The 17446-nt window shown below is 40.9% G+C and overlaps 1 protein-coding gene across 3 annotated transcripts in view; it reads left to right on the top strand.

Moving 5' to 3' along the window:
* Positions 1 to 10994, top strand: part of arap2 (ArfGAP with RhoGAP domain, ankyrin repeat and PH domain 2) — a 132043-nt gene extending 121049 nt beyond the window's left edge. For all 3 annotated transcript variants that reach the window (XM_075450614.1, XM_075450613.1, XM_075450615.1), the window contains exons 29-33: positions 971 to 1053; positions 4855 to 4890; positions 7366 to 7429; positions 9750 to 9875; positions 9974 to 10994. In XM_075450614.1, the coding sequence (XP_075306729.1) occupies positions 971 to 1053; positions 4855 to 4890; positions 7366 to 7429; positions 9750 to 9875; positions 9974 to 10327 (663 nt within the window). In that variant the 3' untranslated portion in view covers positions 10328 to 10994. The remainder of the gene's footprint in view (positions 1 to 970; positions 1054 to 4854; positions 4891 to 7365; positions 7430 to 9749; positions 9876 to 9973) is intronic.
* Positions 10995 to 17446: the final 6452 nt, after the last annotated feature.

The following is a 17446-nucleotide window of genomic DNA, read 5'->3' as shown; positions in this document are numbered from 1 at the left end:
AAATCCTTGAAGGTACAGAGAATGACTGGCACCCCAAGGGATCGTAAAAGGGTTTAAAAGTGCTTAATAACACAAAAATGTGTTACAGTGGAGCTTACATCACTGCAGCCGAATAGACCAAAACCCAGCCAGAGTCTGTGACATGAATTCTGTGTGTTTCATCACCCTGGAAATGTGCCTTGAGGTTCTACGTTTTCAAATTACAATGAAAAATAAAACGCACTGATGGCAGCGGGCTTCCCACCCTTTTTTTTTTTTTAAAAAAAAAGGGAAGAATACAGTGTGCACATCTGAGAGGACCAGCAGGACCAAGTTCCCTGGAGGGCTTTTCTTCTCACCACATTTCTGCAGTTGAAACATGGGATTTTTAAAAGACTGTGAAGAAGTGTTAATAATTGATGGAGTTGCAGTAATTCTGGCTGTGGGATTGTGGGGGGGAGTAGGTACCAGGTCTAATGGGTAAGGGTGGTATTTTGGTATTTTGTGTGTGTGTGTGTGTGTGTGTGTATCGGAGGGGGTGGGATTGGGAGGTGGGGGGCTACTTTCTCTGAAAGCTTTTCTAAGTATGAGGTTGCACAATAACGTGGCTAATTACTGAGTAAAAAGAAAGGAAATTAGAAGTGTTACTAGAATCTAATTGATATTCTTTAGCCTCTGCAATTATTGTTAGGTCTATATATAGAGCAAATGATGTTGGATGAAACTCAGAACGGGTGGTGGGTTGTGATGTGTAGGTGTCAGAAGCAAGCTATAACTTTGATTCTGTTTGCTTTGTTCTTTTTACTTTGTTCTTCGTCAGATGGAAGACGCGGTTTGCCGGTAACGATTCAGACTGATTGCCGTATAGTGGTTAATTGAAATAGCGCAGATAGTTAGTTGGCATTTTATTTTGACCTCAGTTTGATGTGTTGTTTTCTTTACTAATTATTTCATTCAGATCTATTTCGTTTTCCTTTATTATTTTTCTCAGAGCAACAAAGCAGAGAAAGCAATCCAGCTGAAGAGTGTGAAGTGTTACCTGGGCCTGAAGAAAAAGCTCAAGCCTCCAACCAAGTAAACTGCACTCACCTGCATAATGAAACTCTAAAGGGATTCAACAGTCTGCACAGATGAAATAAAACCACATAAATTACAATCTCAGCTGCATATGTTGCACTGCAAAATGTTTTCCCTTATACTGTTGATTTAAATCAGTACAGCTGCGTAGTTACTCTAACGGCAATGCAATTAGCACCTGATGGTGTTAATACATGCAGTAAGTCTACTAGCAACTATAAGGTGGTTAATAAGAAACTAAGCTAAACATGAAGGTCTGTGACTCACAGCAAAAAAAAACATGAAAAAGTTTTTTTTCTGGCTGTAAAAGAACAAACGACTAAAACTGGAAAACCGAAATTCAGACAAAGAGTTTGTCCTTGGGTTTTGTACTCTGAGCTCCTCTTAAAGTGCGTTTAATGTGTGTTTAACCATTTGCTGCTTTATGATCTGCCAACATAGCTGAAAAGGCTTTCATTACCTCATAGATATCACTTAGATGTTCACAGCGCAGGTTTCTGTCTTCCATTTGCTGCCATTAAAACAACATTGACCCTGATTTCACACTGGCTTCTCCCAGATGTTTAATCACAGGCGCGGCTTCCTGTGCCCAGAACAGTCGGACAGTTTTTAAAAACCAGTTTTCAAGCTCATTGGTATAATTTGCATTCCATCCTCACATATTTTGTGGAGCATTAACTCTTAGCAATTTGCTAGTGCGGCTTCACACAACCCTGTTTCACAAAAAGTTCTCTAAGTGAAATGCAAATGAAAGAATTCAGGGATTAACCAACAGTTTTTATCCTTATTAACATGTTCACATGGATTTTTTTCTTCATGTTGTTGGACATAACACAAGCAAAATGGCTGGAATCTGTGGAGCACTGCCTTTAGCCTCCGAGAGGCAAGGTCAGAGAACCTGCACGTTTTGCGTAGAGTGTATAAAAGAGCCAGCGCCAAAACAATTCTTAATCCTGGTGGAGTGCTGCACGGGGGTGGACTGCGTGGGCAAAAAGTTCAATATTTTAAGTGTAACTCAAAGCGCTTTACAGAGCGACAGTGAGACAGGAAGCAGGCTTGGAAGTGCAACAAGAGTGCAAAATAAAACACAATCCAAAACATTAAAAGAATAACTTTTGTCAATATGCAATTAGAAATATTTGGATTTTTCACAATCTACGATTGATGTGCACAATATCATTAAAAAAAATTCAATGAATCCGGGCTCCCTGATGATATATATATATATGATATAAAACAACGTATACATATTTTATGTATACGTATATATATATATTTTGATACATATTTTCCTGTCTCCACTAAACTACATCTAAGAATAGCATCAGTGGAATTGTCTGATACAACTGTTGAACATCTGCGAATACATCAATAAAGCTCGACACCAGCTGCCATCCGTTTCATCGAAGGTTTTTCTTATTCCAGCAACAAAAAGCTAAGCCGCACTCTAAAGGTAGTAAAAGTCCAGGTGTTAAACTGACCTGCCCGCAATCCAGAGCATGAAAACATGTCGAGAATTATGGAAAAACACAACAGAGGAGGAAGTGTTACGAGTAGGGCTGGGCGAGTTAACTCGTTATTATCTCGTTAACTATTTAACGCCGATCAATATTTTATCGCGCATTAACGCAGATTTTATTATTGTAAAAGTCTGTTGCTGTCTGCTGCGGAACCGGAAAAGAAAGTAATCGGCAGATCCACTAAACATGGAGAAGGGTACGGAACTTTTACTCGGCCATTTTCATTTTAAAGTTCTTCCAGACGGCAGAGTCGACAGAACCAAAGTCATCTGTAAACACTGCCAAGTTGAATTGTCTTCTCAGCGTAGTAGTTCCAGTCTAAAATATCACTTAAAGGCAAAACACACAACTGATAGCAGCAAGTCATTCAAGGAAACAGACAGTGGAGCGAGGCTTCTACATAAAAACTACAGAAAGATGTTGATGTTAAAAGTATGTTTGCACAACAAATGTTATGGCACTTTCATTCATATGGCAGCACATTTAAAATAAAACTAAATGCTAAAAGCTATACACTGCTTTTGAATTCATTTTTGGATTTTGCGTACAAATGCAATTAATCTTGATTAATCAGGGAAATCGTGATTAATTAGATTAAAAATTGTAATCGTTGCCCAGCCCTAGTTAAGAGCGCAGTTAAAGTGGTGTACATTCAAGTTTAAACCTTTGATGTGCTTAATTTCTACTCTTTGCAATAACAACAGAGTTTAAATGCTACGTAAATGGTATGATTCCGTATTTATTTACACGTTGCTCAGCGTCTCAGCCATTTCTGGCAGCAGGGTTGCGGTGATGCAGATAGCAACTCATTAGTGCCAAAGGAGCAGCTGCACAAGTTCCAATCAAATTAGGCCTTTTGTTATTGGAGACCAACCAGTGATCATTTAGCAGGTTTTTTAATCGTGTGCTTCCCCACAACTCTTTGTGTGTCAGGTATTTGTCCCCAAAGATATATTACGCTTTCTCTCCCCCCCGAAAGTTTTGCGACCAGAGAGGACACTCCTGACCCCATCTTATTTTTCACTGTAATGAAATTGATTAAATGTAATTGCATTTTAACAAATACAAATTATTAAACTCTGCCTCTGCAAATAGAAAACATTGCCGCCACTGTTTTATTTTAATGATCTTTGGTTATTGTAATTTATGACACATGCCAAAACCGCCGCGGCTCTTGTTGGTCACACGAAGAGGAAATTTTTTGAGAAGCCAAGCCCTATATTTCACATTACTTTGTTCTAATTCCTCATAATTTTCCCCCGTGTCGCAATTTCGAGTCGAGGGAAGTGTGAAAAATGAGTGCAGCAAGCGATTATCAACATTACGCAGGAGAAAAACTGGATGAGAAGGAGGGAGGGGAAGATGAAGAGGGACACAAAGAAGGGATGTTGCAGCGTTGTATCAGAGATGTGCTGTTGAGTGGGCTGCATGAGAGGTGATACGGAGAATAAAGAAATAAAGACAAGAGTGCCGAGGAGAATGGCGAGAGTTGTAGTGAGAGCGTTGGGATCGGCAGGCTTCAGAACCTCATTAGGCAGAGGTCTATCTGTGAGCGGCCTGCTGCGGCGTTGGATCTGCAGCCTTAACTCACAGGAGTGGTGCTCCAGGCTGCAGGCTCTCCATCTCTGCCCCCTCCTTGACTTTGTTCACCTCCCCAACTGCTCTGCTTCTTTTCGGTTACAGCTGGGAGGGTTTTCAGGGAGGAGGAAGGTGGTCTTTTCACCTTCCACTGCCTGGGCGCAGGTTAACTCGCACTGAAACGCGCATAGATACAAGCATTTGCGCACTTTGAAGCACACAGAGAGTCGTTTTATTTGGCTCGCAGCATCATACTGAGATTTTAATTGTACCTGAAACGGCATCAGTTACAGTCTCTCACTGGCAAGGCCGCTTTCTAGCCATTTCTTCCAGCAAATTCTACTTTTAAGTCTTATAGGTGAGCAGCATGTCCTCTTTGTATTGTAGAGTTTGACCCGGAGCATATCGACGTCTGCTCATGCATAAACATACGGGCCAGAGCTGCACTAACTAATTCCACTGTTAAGCAACCAGCTTTTATTGGGAAGTTTATTCCTTCTTTTTTTCTTTTACACTGTATTTGTGAAAAGTTTTTCTTCTCCAACTGACTCAAAAAGTTTTATATCTGTGTTATATCTGATTTAAAGTGGTTCATTCTTGTCCTGTCACAAAAACTCGGTTGTCCTCTGGGTTTCTGTAGGTTGACAGAACAGAAATTTGCATATCTGACAGTTATCTGTCTTCATTTTTTTCTTCACAGCTGGGGTTTCACGGTCTATACTGATAAACAACAGTGGTGAGTAATGCACACGATACAGCATGGTTGAAGAATGTAATATTTCCACTTAAAATTGCTTAAAACAGAGGGAATGAAGTGGCACAGAGTTGTTTTAACAGCATATTAATGGTGACCGAATGATAAATGCTGCTGCTCGACTCTCAGGAGTGATAGTTCATATTTTGACTGACCACTTAAACATTTGTTTATAGCATGGTGTTTGTAACATCTGTTACAAATACAAACTTTTATTACGTACAGCCAGAAAACATCTGCATTAAAAAACATTCAAGGGCCTAATTGTTGCTGCGTTCGATTATTTTCTGACTAGTTGTGCTGCAGAAAGGGTATTTATTGCCGTTGTGTGTGCTATCAAAAAGGCTTTGAAAGTCTCTCACGTAATACGGCGAGAGGTGGAAGTCGCAGAGATTAAATGATAACAGTGGAGGTGATGAAAATGCATAAGAATTAAAAATTGATGCAGCGAAATTGTGTGTAAATTTGAAAAGGAACGAGTGATAAACGATCGAGTAATTTAATCAATTCAAAGCCATTTTGATTAAAACAGCTGTGATATAATGAAGACAAAACCAGGCCTCTGTTTTTTTTCAAGGGTTGCATTCTTTATTCATATAATTTGCAACAGAAAATCTGTCATTTATCATTTAGGAAAACATAATTAAAACAAGTAGTATAACAAAAGTAATGAAAATGCTTATACACTAATTACACTAGTAATGGAAGGGTGAAATGTAGGAGAACTGAAAGACAGGATGACAAACTTGACTCACAGACTTTTTATACAACAACAAAGCTGGTTGTAGATTCTCAGAAACCATGATAGGAGTTCAGGCATAAAGGGCAGATGGTTGCAGAACTTTGGTCCGGATGAAAAATGTGAATAATGGTGGCAAAACTAAACTGAGATGACCAACACGGTGAACAGTGTTTGCTTGAGAAGCGCCCTCTTGCATAGTCTACTGTATCTGCATCTGACAGCCCAGTGTGACGTAGGCTAAACGAATAAAAAAAACATGACTTTTGTTTCGCGCGCATTGTTGTTTTGATCTGTTGGTCACAGGATGTTGTGTCCATCCTGCAAACCTTGCAGCCCCAAACCCGCTCCATGCTGTCAGACAGATACTTACCCCCCCACCAACACAACAACATATTATATTGTTTGTATTATTTTAAAAATATACCACATGTAACTTACAAAATGCCATGTCAATGTATATTAGGAGTTATTTACGTCATTTAATTTAAAAATAATCCACAGTCAGGACTTCTGTGGGAATTTGCACTTGTTGTGTTGCAAACACAAACTAGACTAGGTTGCCTATGGGTGAAATTAGTTGCATGACATGATGCCTCAATTCTAATTCTAGTTCAGCAAAACTAAAAATCAAATACAGTCGTGGCTAATAGCAACATGTTAGCAAGAGGCTAATAAATAGCCTATAGCCTACGTCACTCATAGAAATCTGCATCCACCGTCCGTTCACCCGTCAATCAACCGGAGTCACGTGACATAAACAAATTCACGTAGATGACTGCACAGATTTTTTTTACATTTTTCACATAACCCAATTGATTACATGAAGGTATATGGGTCTATGTTCATTTTAGGAATGAAATACAGTTTGGCATCAATCGACCCCCCTTCCCCCCCTTGCCCCTTGATTCTCAGCAGCAAATTGACGGGACAATGAGGGCGCCCCAGCGCCCACTCCACTAACTTGAGCGGGCGATTTTTTTTGTTTGTTTGTTTGTTTGTTTGTTTGTTTGTTTGTTTTTTTTGTTTTTGAGGGCGACCCTGGGCGGTCGCCCACATTGTCCATAGCAAAAACCGGGTGGTGTATTTTATCTGCTCTGCCTGGATATGTTAAGTATCGCTGCTGAATTAACGACACATTCAAACGTATAAATAATGCTGTTATGTTCCTTAAATGGCTTGATTTAGTTATCAAAGTTTCATTTTCTGAACAATAAAGATGCCGTGTTCATCCATTCTAGTTCTCTTATAACTGCATGCTATTATAAAATCATTGATCAGTGTGCCTGCTTCCCCCGCCCCTCCCAACAAAAACCCTGCCCCCCCTCTCAGAAAATAGTTCCGACGTCCATGCCCTCTGGTGTTATTTATACACTGAATTCACCAGAAGGACTTCCATAATAGCGAGTCCTTCCTCCAACGGTACAGTACAGAACCACAGTAGCACCAACGCTGAGTGGATGGTAGGTATTACTTTAATCATCATCCTAGATTCCTGCTTGGAGCAATAATCAGTGCTTTAGAGGCATATTTTTACTCAGGCAGACTCACATAATGATAGTTAATGGCAAAGGCTCCGCCTTCTAGTCAAGTCTATTTACAGTAATCATTCAAGTGTCCTCTCGGAAGAGACGATGTTCGGTGATTCGCCGAATTCAGTCTCCTGGATAAAATGGTTGGAAATCAGTGAGTGACGTGGCCGAGCTTTGCCTCTTCAGGTACTTCTGCTGCGACAAGAGGGAGACGCAGGTCAGCTGGGTGACGGACATCATCGGCGTGAAGGTAAGGCGACACCCGACAGGAGGATGTTGTGGCTCAGGGAGTGACGGAGAAGTGCGTGGGGTATGATTTCAATAACTTGCAGAAAATATCCTTTTCTCGTCCTTTGAATGAAAAACACACTCGATTGGGGAAATAATTAATCTCTTTTAAGATCCCTATCTCGGTACAAGGTGAAATGATGAACAGTATTTCCCCCCAATCATCCATTTCCATTTAACTGTAAGACAGATTAAAAAAAAAAAAAAAAAACATAAACAAGGAAGAGCTGAAAAGTTTTTTGAGGTCACTCAACAATAGCATAAATCATTTTATGTGGAAAAGCTGTGAGAATAAGGTCAAGGCGACTGTAACAATCACATTGTGGTACTTAGCCCCCAGATAGAGCCCTGTGTTGTCGCTGTCAGTCGCTGACACAGCACATACGACATAAATAATGCAGGCCAAGCAAACACAGAGAGAGCAGCTATGGATCTGTCATATTCTGGGTTCATTTTTCACTCTCGCAGCCAGTGCTGCTCTCCTCTTTATGCTTAAATAGCTTCTTGCTTCCTCATTAGATTAGACGTGCGAGTCTGTTTTCTGCTCGTTTTTAAGTAAATAGCCAAAGTTGAAGACGACGCTCTTCCCATACAGAAAGATCAAACTACAATCTTCCAGCTCTGCGTTGTGTGCTCAGCACATTTTATCAGCATTAGCACTCTCCTCATCCTCCTTTATGGGAACCCGTCTGCGGCACGGTGTTGTTTATCACAGGTGCTTACTGTAAAAGCCTTTTAGTGCCTTAGTTTAACTTGGCAAGTAAAAAGGGCAACGCCATCAGGGAGGGATTGATCTAAAGGGAAGGGCAATTTTTGTTTTAAGTGTTTCATGGTGTTTATTTCAGTGGACTATCCTGATCAAGAGAAGCTCTTAGCGATAGACCTAAATCTATAGTAGACTGGAGCCGGCTGAACATATTAGGATTCCTCACCCAAATCCTCTAAATATGAGGATTGTCAGCCTCCAGCAGAGAGGATTGTGGGAAGGACACGGGACTTTTGGGAAGGGCAGAGAGAAAGTGTAGATGAGAAAGTAGACTGAGAGCTTCAGCGGTCTCGATTCGCCTTACCTGGTAGCGAGCATTTCGCTCCCACAGTTTCCATAGCAACAAGCAATGGAGGACTTCACTCAGAAGCGAGGTGGTGATGAGGGTTAGAGAGAGGGCGTGAAGGTCCAAGGAGAGGGCCTTGCAGCGATGAAATAAGGATTTGTTAAGAAGAGATGGTTCTGTAGGTCTGGGAGTCGCAGTGATTTTAAAAGGGGACATTGTTAAAGTGAAAGTTTAGCCAGAGATCAGAACATAGTTGGACTGCTGCCACGGAGCAGCAAATCATCACAGTCTGACTCATTCTTAAAGGGGCTGGCTTTAATCCGGTCAAACAAAAAGTAAATGCCATAGTTCTTTTTGAGTTAGCAGAACTTTACTTTACACCTAATGTCACCCAAATCTACTGTGTGCTTCAGTATATTACCTTTGACTCTGACATCTTCACATACCAAGCAGATGTGGTGCTTAAAGGAAAATCACAGCTATTATATTTCAGCCCATTTCCCCTTCTGGATTTGGATTTCACGTGTTGAACGAAAGCAACAAGCAAAAACAACCGCAGAGGGATCTGATGAGGAAAACGTTGTGACAGAGTAAAAATATTTGTACAACTGAGAACGTTAAGGAAAGCTCCTTTATAGGCAGACCTTTCTGGATGGGGTCCGTGTAGTGGCTGCGTTATTAGTGATGTCAAAAAGAGAAGTCATGGCAACCATTTATCAAATCAAATCAAATTTATTTGTATTCATGTACAAAACCATTCAAATTTATGTCAGCGATGTCCTCAGATGCAGACAAAACGGATTATTGATTGAGATTTAGATTTTCTATTCTTACTTATTTGAGCTGAAGTAGAAGGAAAAGCTGCTCCTATAAACTGCAGCAAGAGGAGAGCGCTACAGCCAGATGATGCTAGTGAATTAGGTTACTTCCAAACTCCCCCCCATTGGAGCCTTTTCAGCACGTCCCAATCTCGTGAAGGTAGACGACATACGCTCTGTGAGGTTTGTAGGTATTTTATATGAGGTGGAATCTCCCTGTCAGAAACATTTCGGAAGACGTTGTCCCCCCTTCTTCTTCTTGTGCTTCTGCAGTTGTGATGGTGTTCTTGATCAATATGGAGTTTTTCACCCAAATACAGGGTTAAAAATACCAGAATTGTCCTTTAAAGGAGAATTTGCACCAGGGACCAAACCTGTCGTTACTGTTACTCTGTTTTCTGTGTGTCTTTAGTTCGGGTCTGAGCTCCATCCAAAGACGATTACCTCCAAAGAAAAAGCAGATCAGAAATCTCCCACAGGGGAAGCTGTCACAAAACCCGTCAAGGTTCCGTCACACAACCACAGTTCCAGCAAACGGGTGAGAAATAAATCACCTGTTGGTTTCCTTTTCAATTTATTTGGTTTATTTCTCTTGTTAATGGTTCGTTGACCTTTGCCTTTTATGTTTGCCCACAGCCGACAGACAGGAGGGTTTCTTTTGGGGATGCAGATTGGCAGACCGCCGCCAAGGTTACCGGTCTCAACCCCAAAACCAAAACTTTAGCCCCCCCTCCAAAGACCAGTGACCAGCACAAGGCCTCAGGGCTCCAACACAGAAGAACCTCTGTGGATGTCTGCCTGCCGCATCGGTCGACTTCCCCTTGCCTCTCCAGACACTTGCAGCCCATGCCGTTGCCCGTTCCTCCTCAGGGGGGCTGTAAGACGCTCAACAAAAGGCCGGTTGGAGGTGGGGAGGGTCTTTTGCCTTCTAATCTGCTCAATGAACTAAACTTGGTGCTGAGCAAGACCGGTCGCAAGGACAGTGACTGACAGGAGGAGAACTAAAGGGAAGAGAAACCTGTTTAGTTTGAATAATAATGGCAAAAAAACACCCCCAATTTAAGGTATTTCAGGAGAGATGCGCGTGGGATCTGGGAAACGGGTGAGGGGTACTGCGGAGCTCAGTTAAACCTCGGCTGCCGACCCCAGCACGCACAACACTTCTTACTTCATGCTTTTATGCTTCGTGCTTCAGCCACAACTAAAAAGTGTTTTTATTTAACGCACTGACGTTATTCTCTCCATGAACCTTTGCTTTTTACTTAGTTGCACTTTTGCCAAAGAATGTTATTCTAGTTGTATATACTTCAGCATTCCCATTTTTTTAGATTCCACACAAGATTGAAACATTCCTCAGTGTGTTCATGCAGCTGAAATGCAGAAAGAGCAGGTTAATTAAGCCATTGATGGTGGGTCAATATTAACAGGTATGAGGGGACAAACTTAAGTATTTTGTTACTATTTATTTTCAATAAAGTGTCTGTTTTTTTTTTTGTTTTGTTTTTTTTAAACATTTGTTAATATTGTAACCATTACCTGTCCAACTGGTTTCAGTGTTTTTAAAGCTCATAGTTCAGTGGCATACCACTTTAAACTTTATTCAAATGTAATTTTAATGTACAGCGTGAATATATTAATAAACATCAACTTAATCTTTTATGGTTACTTATTTCCAATTGGCCACCAACTTAATGCATGTTGAACCTTCCTATTCCCATTAGAAAACATTTCATGCTAAACTTCACCCTGACGACATTAAACAACGCCTATCAGGAGGATAGATGAACTGATCGGTCAGTGGGAAAGACTTAACAGTCTGTTCCATCTTGTTTGGATCTGCTCTGAGGGGTTCTACAAGCCGACCGCTTCCTGAAGGCATTTAGAAACCAAACAAGAAGGCCTTCATTTGGTTTCTAAAAGGGGTTTAAGAGGATTGTATGTCCCTGAGATTAACAAGAGACTCATAAATAAGCAGCAGCTTCTTAGAATATGTTCCATAAATAATGGTGAGCTAATGTAAGCATTAGTAATGTGCTCATTTCTCTGGATACTTGTTAGAAGAAGGCAGCAGCTTTCTGAATTTCTGGAGCACCAGACTACACTCCTCTAGTTGTTGCCTCTTGGTTATTTATATGAGTTGATAAAATACTGGTTTAATTATTGCCTGGCTGTGGCTGCTAAACCTCAAATAAGACACAGGGAGTTCGAAATGAGCCTTTCATCTTTGGAATCAAGCTGAGTCATAACTTTCAATCTTTTGATTTGCTTTTAGAAAAAACTCAGATGACGGATGGCTTTTAGCTCTCGCTGAACATTGATGGAGTGACTCCATCAGACGACAGTCTGTTGGTGAACCTCGCAAAGGTTTGTCTCTTACTTTGAATACTTAGAACCAGCAGATGAACCTTTCTCCAAAGGACGTTTTGAATATTTAGACGTTTTTACACAAAATTAGAGAGAAAATGACGGGAATCCTGACAGAAAGGCTTTTTAGAACAGGTGATTGAAAGCAGAGCCATGTCAGTCCTCAGAAGAGGAGACAGAAGTTTGCAAACGTTCATGTGCAGAATTTGATTGTAAGAATATTTCTCCAATTGGCAAGCATGGAGGTGGATCGGTCATGCTTTGGGGCTTGTGTTGCTGCTCGTGGGACTGGAAACTTTTCACTGGAAGAACAAAGAATGGGTTCAATGTAAAAGCGAGCAAATTGTGAATGCAAACATCCACCTGAAGATCCATAACGTGCCTCAAAGAAGTTACGGATGCCTCAAAGGTCAAAGGTTTCACCATTGCCCTCACAGTCCACCGACCTAAACCTCGTTGGACAGGCCTCAGAGGAGCAGTGTGTGTCAAACAGCCCGGGAAAACGCAGAAATGGAAGTCTTTCAGCTCGGGTGGAACATGATGCTCAGAAATCGATCGACCCTGAAATGAAAAGAGCACCGACTGAGCATGTGCAAAGAAAGCAAGATGGATGCTGATAACAAAGAGAAGTTGTACGTGTCCTTTTTTTGTTGAGTTTTACTTCATTCCCTGCTCTGTGTACCTTTTCCCTCGTGCTCTCTGTGGTGCCTATTTGTCTTCCTCTTGTATGTTTATGTCTACATTCTGTGTTGTTTCCCGCTTCATTGTTTCTGTACGTTTAACTAAGGTTATGTTGGTGTATCGGCCTCTTCAGAACTGGTGCATAGCAGTGTGAAGTTAAAGCACACCAGAGCAGTAAGTGTAGAACAGCTACCGTCTGCCATAAAGTCTCATTTTAGCTTAGAGGGGTCAACACCTGTTTCAATGATCTGTTTGGAATTTTAATCATTCGATGCATCAGCATAGAGACGCCGTGTTCCAAAGGTCGCGCGAAGATCAAGCGGCAACTAAATTCCTGCTTTACCTGAATCAGTATTCAGGTGAGTACCATTTAACGTACTCATGAAAGCGGCTTCAGTGCTGTCATTTCATCTGAAGCCAGACAGAAACGTGTTCAGAAGGTGGTTTACTTTACTGGGCCTCGGTGAGCCTCAGAATTACTGCCATATGTCACTTTTCTTCCACCCTGGGAACGCTTTTAGTGTATTTGAGCACAAATTGCTCTCTTTTCTGTTGAATGTAACATGTAAAAACACGGCTAGGTGTGCCCGCATGCATGATACTTGTTACTTTAAAAAGATTTTCCTAAAACGGATGAATGCTGGTTTCTCCCTGGTGCCACTGCTGCACCTCTTGTGTAGTGCAAATTAAAAATGTCTCATCTTTGCCAAAAGCTCTGGCAAAAGGAGCTACTCTTCCTGTGTTTCCACAGAATTACAGATGGTTGGAGCAGTGGAGCTGGTAGAGGTGTCGGCCGTGTGCGAGTGTGTAACAGGAAAGGAGATTTATTTCTTTTTTCTTTCTTTCTTTCTCCTTAAATTGGCAATGTTCAACTTTTTTTATAGCAACAAAAATGAGACTGCATCCAGATCTAAGGAGTAAAGTAAATAAAACAAGCCTTATATGATGAGCGGGATGTGGAGTTTCAGAGAGTGATAAACATCAATGATGTTTACTGATAATTAGACATTGCTCTCAGGTTTATTATTATGCATCATGATTAGATTTTTTTCCTCTTCTTCCTGTTCAGCTGCCGAAAGCTTTTTATCTGTGTTATTTTTATTTTAATGATGCATCTGCTGTCTCTACGTTGCTAGAATAGATTAATTGAGCTTTTTTTTTTTTCTCCCCACCAGGTAAATGTGCTCCGGCTACTCGAGGATTTAGTTTTTTTTATTGGACACATTACGTTCGGTGACCACATCTGCAAGATCTAAGATGTAGAGTCTTGCGATTTAAGCCGGAATGCGGCTTTCAACGTGAAGGAGACGCCATCCGTCCTTGTCCTATTAATATGTAATTAAATTGTCTATTTATTCATAAATTACACCAAAATCTGCTTCATCTCGAGTGAAATGCAAAAATAAACTCCATGTCTCAAGTCACACTCCTTTGTTGAATAATGTATAGGGGTTCCAAAATGCACACGCAGGCAATTGTCACAAGTTCCTCCATGAAAAATTCATATTTATTTTCATTATGCTTCATACTCCAGCTGCTTGTCCTTTGTTTCGCGTCCTTATATTCTAATCATAGAGCGGCCACATTAGCGCATTCAGAGTCTGAGCATTTCTTATTATGGTTTTGTTTGCATGGCGGAAAGGTGTGTTTTCTATATTCAAGCATGTTAATTATATTACTACTCTACTTTACCAGTTGAGATGTTTAACCGGCTTGTTGTGAGCTCCGTCATTCAGCTGGCAAGCAGGCGCACAGTTGATACCGAAGCCTGTTAATTCCATTCAGGTCCAAGTCAGGTGCTTCTGACTCATTAGTTCAGCATTCCATGGAAGCCTCAGTCTAAAATCTCACTTCTTTTCAAAGAAATAGCGACGGCACCCTCTGCTCTACTTGTACTGGCACCATGCTATCTTCACGTCCTCCGTGTCCTTCCTTGGGCTGTCGTCTGAATGTATATTTACCTCTGTTGTCCTCTGTGTCTGTATAACCCAGCATTTTTTTTCATCCCTTCGAGGCCTACGCTGTCCAAAGGTCACCATATGGTGGAAGAGAGTTCAGTGAAAAAGTCCTGCAGAGTCATGAGCATTTTTTTAATGTGCTGACTTTGACCACATCACTCTGTTGGAGGGTAGCAGCTTGTGTGAGTGCAATGATGGTGAGTAGCTCAGAAGGAAAGTGTCACGCACTGTATTTAGGCTCACTTTTAAGGTTGACTTTACCTCGTCTATTTGACTCCCAGAGTTTCTAGTTAGGGAGGCCTGGATTTTACATCCAATCACGAGCTCATTTCAGTGGATCCATATACAGAATATTACATAAACCAGTACAACAGCTCTGCAGTCCAGTTCATTTAACCCTTGTGAGACTTAGCTCCCTCAGTTTGTGTGTAGATCTGATAGGTGTTGATAAAGCTGTGTGGCTATCATTCATGTTTGACCTAAATTGGAAGTAATTTGCTGTGAATTCTGAATAAATTGAGGCAATTTTCAATTTAAAAAATGTGAAACAACTTAGCTCCCCTCGCTCTGGATTAATTTAGCTGTGGTCTGGGTATTTTAAGGGGGTATTTTAACCCATCAGGGCAATGTGAAAACAGACGTGTGGTATCCTGGGGAAGAATCGGGTGCCGTGGTTGAAGCCTTTGAAGCTGCTCCGGTGACACGTGCCGACCCTAAACGCCACCGACGCAGTTCATGTTGTCTTTTTTTTCTTTTTAATTTGCAAAGTGTTTGTAGCCTCACGAGAAACAAAAAAACAAAAACAAATTTCACTTATTTGTTGCCGCTGGGGTAGTAGTTGTAGTTGTTACCATGGAAACGTGGCATGAGTTAGCATGGGAATAGGATGTTGAAAATTAAGCCAAGAACATGCTGCTGTTTGTTAATGCAGCAAAATTATATCTAATTTTATCATTGGGGGGGGGGGGGGGGGGGGCTCTCAGAAAAGAGAGAAAGCTCTTTTATTTTTCATACTCAAACCATTTTTCCTTGGACCTGCTGAAGTTTACTCTGTCAGAGCAACATTTCTACTTTTATGTACAACTGTAAGCATCAAAAGCTTCGTTCAGTGCCAGACCCAGTCTAGTTTATTTTTGGTATATCTAGACCGTATCTTTATGGATTTTTGAAAGTTTGAACCGTCAAAGAAATGTGTCGTTCATTGTGCCGAAACCTTGAGGATATCAAATGCATGAGTGATGGCAGTGCTGAGCAGAATCTAACAGAGAGCTCTGGGAGACACTGCGGAAAACAACAGTTTTCTGACAGATGTTGAAGTAAATGTCATCGTCTGTGGTTTCTGTAAAAGTTTTCTTTGTTAATAAATCTATGTTTTGTTGTCCCCTGGCTCTGTTAGGTCAGCCTTTTTAGTCTTTTTTGTATTTGTTCATTCCTTTTGTAAAGCACCTTGTGTTCCGTCAGTGTTTGCCCTTTTAGAATGTTCTGTGTTCCCTTTAGGTGTATTTTGAAATGGAAATTCCTTCTAGCACTTTATTTGGCTTTACTTCCTTTTTTTTTTTAATTTGTAGAGCCATGCTTCCTGTCCTAGTTTCACACCAGCGTTCAGTTGCCTTTAGGTGCCTCTGCACCTGTATTTCATCAGCTGATTACTCTTTTCAGTAGAGAAGCTCCATGACCCAGACCCACTCTGTTCTGTTGGACTTATCTTTTGGATATCCTCCTGACTGCACCTTCCATCGCTTTGGTAAGTTAATTGAAAGGCTCTTGGTTTCTATACCTGCCTCTGTTCTGTATTTTCGGTCATCTGCAAGCGTCACAGATGACAATAAATTGTCAAGGTTGCCCTTTGGAGGGAGTCTGTACTGACCCAGTCTCAGAACATATTGATCCAAATCACAAAAAGTTGCAAACAGATACTAAAGGGCCAAAAATCCACTCATGGCCTCTCATTGCATTTGTTCTTACCCTGAAATATGACCCATAACAGCATCCTGTAAAGTGCCATCCCTAAAAGCGAAAGTGGGTAAACATTACTTATCTGAACATTTTCACATCGGAACAGACTTCTTTCTCAAGTGTTCCTTTAAGAAGCCACAGAATCGTGATTATGGAGGCAGGAGGGTAAGCGAAATTGTTCGTGCCTTTTCAACTATGAGATACACATTCAAGATTAACATATGACAACAGTTTTGTTTCTTATACTTCTGAGTTATGTTCACTTGACAACATTACATCACTGAACACTTTTAGCAATAATGGGATTAAAGTTAGAAATCAGAACTACTTGGTTAGGAATAGAAAACGTTCGTGGACAGGGCTGAAATACATTCTTCTTGCAGTGGGACCGTTACCTTTGTGAACGCTGTTTTTATTTTCACCTGCAGTTTTTCTCACAACCATTTAGGTTTGCATATTTTTCAAATTAAATCGTAGTTTTGGCCTGTATGAGAACAACACCCACAGGGTCTTATTTGTGAGGAAGGCGGCCTCCGCCAAACTGTTGATTTGTCCACAAACGCTGACAAAAAGGGGAGGATGGTGCCAATCTGAATTTGTCATTTGAGAAATTTGTCCGGCACAACCATTTTCACAGACCTTGCACTTTTCTTTCTCCCCTCCAACTGGAACCCCTCTGGCTCATATGCTCCCGTCTCACCCATGCACCATAGTTAGTTTTGGGCGTTATTTGCAATTTTTCTCAATTTACAACCCTGAATTATGAGACTTCTACATTTTGGACATGTGGACAAATTAACCTGTTACACGTTTTCTCGTTAGAATGGGCTTTCTGAAGGTACCTAAAGTTAGAAAGCCGCACCACCAACATATGGCAAATGGTTACCACAGCAACCAGTACTGATAAATTAATGGTGTCTGGACATGCAAACCTGATCCAGTCACTTGCAAATAATAATGCAAACTGTTTCTGCTAATTACCAGATTTGAAGCACAAATCTGATTTGTCTGCATGAACACATCCTAAATGTTCATAGGATGTTTGCTCTGAGTCATACACTGCATGCCTGTAGTGATTTACAAAAGCAGTAGTAGCAATAGAGTACCTGAGCTGAATGTGTCGTTCACACAGACTGTAAAGACAGCAAAA

The sequence above is a fragment of the Odontesthes bonariensis genome, chromosome 19 (assembly GCF_027942865.1).
Source record: "Odontesthes bonariensis isolate fOdoBon6 chromosome 19, fOdoBon6.hap1, whole genome shotgun sequence".
Taxonomy (NCBI): Eukaryota; Metazoa; Chordata; class Actinopteri; order Atheriniformes; family Atherinopsidae; genus Odontesthes; species Odontesthes bonariensis.
Note: the sequence above shows the minus strand (reverse complement) of the source record. Positions and strands in the feature narration are given on the sequence as shown.